Here is a 6,755-nt window from a genome sequence, read left to right as displayed (position 1 = left end):
TTTTTTTTTGTTTGTTTTAGTTTCTTTCTGGTAATTTTCTCGTTAGCTAGTTTGACTGATGAACATTAGTAAAAGAATGTCATGAAAAAATCCGCCCTAAATTTAATAAGATCTGTTTGGGAATTTTAGGTATTGTTAATTGTCATTTAGTGTTGTTTATTTGGTTTTACAGTCAGGAACTGTACAAATGCAGGGTTCTTGAGCTAAATGATAGTGATGAGTGTGGAATCAATGTATACAATATCTAAAATTAAGAATTTTGTTGCAGTTGCTGTTGGTTCTGGGCATCAAGGGTATACAAGGTGTAACTCAAATATAGTTTACCTTCTTTTATTACTTTCTGAGTACCCCTCTCATATGAGTTTTATTTGACTTTTATTCTATCATATCATAGCCACAGTTTGATTAATATTGTGATGCAGGTGTTATGGTTATCCTTGCCCACCTTTTAAGATTATCATCCTTGATGATGCAAATTCAATGACTGAAGATGCACATGCAACTCTCTCTCCCTATTTTTTTTTATTTTATAATTATTTGGAAGTGATATACAAGTAGTAATATAAGTATCTTGTTTTTGTGTTGCAGAATGCCTTGTGTCATACAATGGAAACCTACTCTGATACAGATGGGAAATACTAGAACAAAAAGTTCCCAAACCAAGAGTAATGCGGGTATACTGAAGCCACTTTTGGAAGAAAATATGAACACTATAGTGTACTGCATATCTGCAATCTTAACTTCGGACTCAGAGGTCACTATGAATCTTTTGCTTTCTAATGTTGTTAAAGTAGCTTCTTGAATTAGTATTATGTACATGTTCTTATCTGTATTTGTTGTGTGATTGGTTATATTATAGGCTCTCTTAACCTTAAGTTCCATATCACAAGGAGATCTTCGTCCTACTATCATACTATCACCTTTTTGTAGGTAATAAGGATTACTACTTTTTTTGCTTCCCTTTACTTCTCATAAATTTATGTTTATTGAAAACAATATTTATATTTCCAAAACCAACTAATCACATATTATACAGAAAATGGTAAAGCTAATAAAAGCAAACAATCGGATTACGAATACATACCAAGACATAAAAAAGGAATAGTAATTGTATCGTAGTTTACACTTTCCCACCATTCATGATTTGAGGTCTCAACTTTTCTGCATACATAAACAAATTTTTATTTTGTGTCCAAATATGCTATTTTTAATTCATTGGAATTTCAACAAATCAACAAATGTAAAGCTATTGATAAACGCTACAATTAGAGATACGTACCAATAACTAAGGAAAAAGAATACTTCTATTGTAGCTTACAATCCCCTTCTCGTTTATGTGGCTTGTCTTGTTTTTCTACCTGTTATAAATTAACAATAAAATCTGTGTCAACATATGTGATCTTTAATGTAGTGGAATTGCAGATGAAGTGTAATACTATTAAAAGTAACAGATACATACAAAACAGATTCTTGTTTCTTCTCGTCCTCTAAGCTTCTTTATGGGTGTATGGGTTCATGGTGGAATAACTGTGATATATAACAATAAACTAACCAATCCCCTAAAGTAATGGAAATTATGTTATCATTATTTGATAAAGTTAAAAAATATAGATTTTGTTTCATGATTTGTCTAACGTGATAATCTTGTTTGCTATTTTTAATATTATTTTTTTTTCAGAAAGTGGTTTTCATCTGATAATCTTATTTGCTTTTTAGTGATAATTTTAAAAGTTAGCTTTAAAATTAATATATGATCGATAGTTTTATCTGGTTTTTACCTATTTGATAAGGTTTAACCTTTAAATCTCCTAATTATTTTTCTTTGGTGTTGCAGATAAGGAATAGGTTCAAAAGGTGCCAAGTTTTGCTAAGCTACAAAAAAACCCGGTTGCTGAAAAACGGGTTTAGATTTTTTAGTTTCACAATAGATCCCGGTTTCTTAATGAAAAATGGGTCTTATAAAGTTTATCCTTTTAATTCCGGTTTTTGTATTTTAGAACCCGGTTTTTTAAACAACCGGATCTTATGGTGTGCCTTCGCGCTCATTTGTAATAGCGAACATATAACCCAGTTCTTTACTATAAACTGTGACATACCATGATTTCCAATATAAAGCCCGGTTTTTGCATTATATAACCCGGTTTTTTCAAAAACCGGGTCCTATATGGCGAGTCTTATGTGCTGTTTTGTAGTAGTTTTGTGTCAGTGTTGAGGGGAGGTGTTAGAAGATATTTTCAATGTATTTTTAAAATGCTGGTTAGCATTGCATCTTTGGCAATATTTGGAGAGATGGTTTCATTTCATGATTATGAGTTTCGATTCCATCAAGATGGCTTTATTTGACTATTACAATTTTCGATTTCATTGAAGATCTTTTAGTATGATAGGTGCGCATGTGGTTACAAACGTTTTGAGATTAATTATTGAGGTGGCTTGTGATACGTTGATTTTATCATTTCTTTTTTGTTTAATTGGTTTACTACTAAGAATCATAAAGTTAGAAAAACATTTACAGGGTGGATGCAAAATCCTCTTAAGAACTAATTGATTTGTTTGTTTTCTCTAGCTTTTAGCTAGTTTTATAAGTTAGGAAAATAAAATAAAAAAAATTGTTAGTCCACTTCAAAACAATAAAATAAATTCAGTGGTTAACTAATGTAAATGTTTTATCTAATTTTTAGCATCATTCGATAATAATATAACTTTTTAGTGATTTTTTCTTTTGCTACTTGACAATATAACATCTTAATATAAATAGTTATCGCTGGGTAAAGGAAAATAATATAGCAGCTTAATAGAAAAAAAAAATAAAAAAATATAGTTTTGTAATTAATAGAAATAAATAATACATTTGTATAATATACATTTAAAGAAAATAGATATATGTTTTCCTATATTTAATCGTGGACAACCGTAAACCGTATCACACGGTTCATGGTTGATTAAAATCTTTTGTCTAAAATACATTTAAATGCATTTTAATCTCATGATTGGTTTTTTACAAAATAATTATTGTAGTTGTGAATTAATTCACATAATGACTCTTTCATTCTAACTAGAAGGAACTTTTTTTCTAGTATTAATATATAAATGTTTACTACATAAATTATATGCAATCATTATCCTCTAAATTTATAGTAATATATATGATAGTAGCTTGTTATAAACTATCTTTATTAAACGTAAAAGTTGCATAATTATATGCAATCATTATCCTCTAAATTTATAACAACGTGTATGATAGTAGCTCGCTGTAAACTATATTTATTAAACATAAAACTTCCATATATCATTAACATTTTCTTAATTCATTTTAAAAATAAATATAAGAAACTTTTTTCCAATATCAATATCTGAATGTTTACTACATGAATTATATACAACTATTTTCCTCTAAATTTATAGCAATGTATATGATAGTAACTCGCTATGAACTATGTTTATTAAACCAAAAATTAAGTTGCATATATCATAACTATTTTCTCAATACTTTTAATTAAAATATAAAACTATAAAGACCTATTGTCAAGCTCTCATCACATTGTTTTTTTTTTTTTTTTTTATCGAATAAAGATATATTCACATCTTATAGGGTATGAGAATCTTATAGGGTATGAGCGTCTAAAAGCAAAACACTTCAAATTTCAAACTTTTACGTGGTTGTACCCATTTATAACCATACGTAAATGAATTTTACTTGCTTTTTTCTTCTATATATACACTACGAAATCACCTCCATTCGAATCATCCCAATCTTCACTCTTTCATTGTTACTTTCATAGCCATGAAGTCTCATTGCTTCGTTTTGGCGTTTTTTCTCTTGGTCGCAACTTCTGTAAGTTTCCTTTTCCCTCTTTAATCTTGTATATTTTGCACATTTCATCAAATGATTAGGTACTCATTCCGTATTGTACAACTTTCAATTGCATAACATAGGTTCAATGCATAAGGTACAAGGTTCATTGGGAAGTTTTGTTAAGTTTCATTCGCATAACATAAAGATTATTTTGCATAATGTACGAAATTTATGTTTCTAAACTAACTGTTCACATGGATATGAGATGTTTGTATGGTTCATTCAATGATTATTATTTGTGTAATTTCAATAACTAATGGACACGTTTCATGCGCGATGTACAATATTCATTGCAAGATACTAATTAAAATAATAATGAGTTGTCACAATCGGGGCAAAATAGATAAAATGATCAATAAAATTTTGCTAAATTGTGTAGTTTCATACATTTGGCAAAATGAATATGTTATTGCATGCTAGCATTAGCCATTAATATATTACTATAGTTATAGTTGTTTCAATTACATCATGATTGCATATTCTCAATTCATGTTGACGCTCCAATTGGTTATATATAAGATATGCATGGATGTTTTGTACACTATGCATATTTAGTTTATATTTTAATATGAAAACGTGTCTAACCTAAGCTATACGAACTATTACCATTTTTGAAGATGATCGTTTATTTAAAGTCAGTAATTTTTTAATTCGTGTATTATATATAGGTTACACATGTTGGGTTTGCGGCACCAATTTCCATGCCACTGTCTTCAGCCATTGTTGTTCCAGGTACACCAGCATGTAACAACACACCTCCGCCTTCACCCACCGTATCTCCGCCAGTTTATGCACCTTCACCCGTTCCAAACCCACCGGTACCTGCTCCAGCACCCTCTATTTCGCCCACACCTGCCCCCGCCGTGCTAGCTTGCCCTCCTGTTAGTTCACCATCGCCAGCGCCTTTTAATGAAGGACCAGATGGAGGTGGTTATAATCCGCCATATCCAAACCCACCCATTTTCCCTCCTGCTCCGGCGATCTCGCCTAGTATTGCTCCCGATTTTCCCTGCAACAGCACAACCCCACCACCGCCAGCTCCACTGCTTCCGTATCCACCCACCACTCCACCTGCTGTAACACCATTACCTCCGCTGATACCACCGACAATTCCACCATACCCAATAAACACTCCACCTGCACCTTCTCCTACAGTACCAGTGACGCCGGCACCTGCACCATTTACATATCCAACAAACACTCCACCTTCCCCGCCACCTTGCATCACCACACCTCCACCCTCAACTCCACCATCTCCAAATTCACCTGATATGCCACCACCGATTGTCCCACCCTCAATCAGTCCATCATATCCCATTTCACCCATCATTCCTCCATATATTCCCTCACCAAATATGCCACCATCTTACCCTGTCACGCCTAGCCCCTCACCACCTTGCAACAATATTACTGCACTGATAAGCAAGCGAGCGTTAAACTCGGATGGTACTAGTATATGTATTAAGGACTAAACATTTCCATTAAAACCTGAGCTACAATATATATATATATATATATATATATATATATATATATATATATATATATATATATATATATATATATATATATATATATATATATATATATATATATATATATATATATATATATATATATATAATCCGTAATGATTGATTGATCATATTTTGTAGAGTGTTTTTCATCATGCAAGTTAAGGTGCGAGTTAGACTTGAAGCAAGGAAGATGCCACCGAAGCTGCATGGCGTGCTGTCGTCGTTGTAACTGTGTTCCAGGACAATATGGAAACAAAGAGATGTGCGGTTCGTGCTACACTGATATGAAAACTCTAGCTGGAAGACCCATGTGCCCTTGAAGGCCTGCTACTTTATATAATTAGTTCCCCAGTTATATGCATGAGGGAATCAATAAAATTATGTTTGCTAATTATGAATATTAAAAATAACTTGGTTTTGGATTGTGATATCTATTTGTGGATCAATGAAAAGCATGGGTAACGTATTTTGAGTGAAACGCATGTGTTATTATAATAACCTTTTATTTTGTTTGAACTCAAAAATGCTACAAAATTAAAATATTAGAATCTTATGTAAGTGATTATTTAAACTTCAAGTCACATTAACCAAGTTAAACAACACACAAAAGTTAATTATGTACATTATAATTGGGTTTATGCCCCAAAACACATATGCACGCTTATTGAAAATCATAATAACTTCTTCGAGCTCACAGAACCCACTACAAGAAATGAAGGCAATAGCGACCATGCCATTAGCGGTGATGCACACTTTTAGCTAGAGGTGAGTGCGGTGCGGTTCGGTGCGGTTATTAGCTAAAACCTCACCACTAACCGCAAATGCGGTTAATCCATTTTGAAAACCGCATAGTACGGTTATTTTAATTTTGCTGTGCGGTTAGGCGGTTATTTTTGCGGTACGGTTTTGTTTTTTCTGTGTTGCAGTTATTAACCGCATGGATTTGGTGCAGTTATTTTGTGTGGTTTTTAACCACAATTTAGAGCTTAAACGGTTTTAAAAGTTCAAACATAATGCTTGTAATAATAAAAAAAAAAACCATAAAGTTTAAAACAATTAACTTAAATTACAAACAACTAATATCTTAAAAACATCAAATCAATAGTAATTTACAAAAAATATCTTAAAATTGTCGAATTTCACCATTTTTCAAAGTTAAACATAACAAAACACCAATACTTTGGTCTTCTAGTATTTTATCCATCTTTCATCCATGAAACTTATGTTATTTTTAGTATTTAATATATTAACAAATAATTAAAAAATTTGTATATAACATATGCGGTGCAGTGCGGTTTTTTTGTGGTTTTGAAAATTAATAACCGCACCGCATCGCAAATTTGCGGTTTTTGAAAAACAGAAAACCTCATCATCTGTTTTAA

At 31.7% G+C, this 6,755-nt stretch overlaps 1 protein-coding gene and 1 long non-coding RNA gene across 2 annotated transcripts; both read left to right on the top strand.

Annotated features, from left to right (window-relative positions):
- The first annotated feature begins 591 nt into the window (after positions 1 to 591).
- Positions 592 to 2,091, top strand: LOC145033932 (uncharacterized). The gene is made up of 3 exons (XR_013677781.1): positions 592 to 754; positions 860 to 930; positions 1,835 to 2,091. It is a non-coding gene; the product is annotated as an uncharacterized LOC145033932 (long non-coding RNA).
- A 1,639-nt stretch (positions 2,092 to 3,730) lies between these two features.
- On the top strand, positions 3,731 to 5,841 carry LOC145033931 (uncharacterized). The gene is made up of 3 exons (XM_078982411.1): positions 3,731 to 3,835; positions 4,525 to 5,302; positions 5,512 to 5,841. Exons 1-3 carry the CDS (start codon positions 3,785 to 3,787, stop codon positions 5,691 to 5,693), a joined length of 1,011 nt encoding a protein of 336 aa, XP_078838537.1. The 5' UTR covers positions 3,731 to 3,784; the 3' UTR covers positions 5,694 to 5,841.
- The last annotated feature ends 914 nt before the right edge of the window (positions 5,842 to 6,755 follow it).

This window comes from Lactuca saligna, chromosome 3 (assembly GCF_052625555.1).
Source record: "Lactuca saligna cultivar CGN05327 chromosome 3, ASM5262555v1, whole genome shotgun sequence".
Classification (NCBI taxonomy): Eukaryota; Viridiplantae; Streptophyta; class Magnoliopsida; order Asterales; family Asteraceae; genus Lactuca; species Lactuca saligna.
This window is presented reverse-complemented; position numbering and strand designations above follow the sequence as displayed.

Bases quoted from the DNA above. Each gene is read 5' to 3' on its own strand.
- LOC145033931 (XM_078982411.1), top strand. From the start codon at position 3,785: ATGAAGTCTCATTGCTTCGTTTTGGCGTTTTTTCTCTTGGTCGCAACT. The intron at 3,836-4,524 runs GTAAGTTTCCTT...TATTATATATAG, and splicing joins TTCTCTTGGTCGCAACTTCT to GTTACACATGTTGGGTTTGC. The intron at 5,303-5,511 runs GTACTAGTATAT...CATATTTTGTAG, and splicing joins GCGAGCGTTAAACTCGGATG to AGTGTTTTTCATCATGCAAG.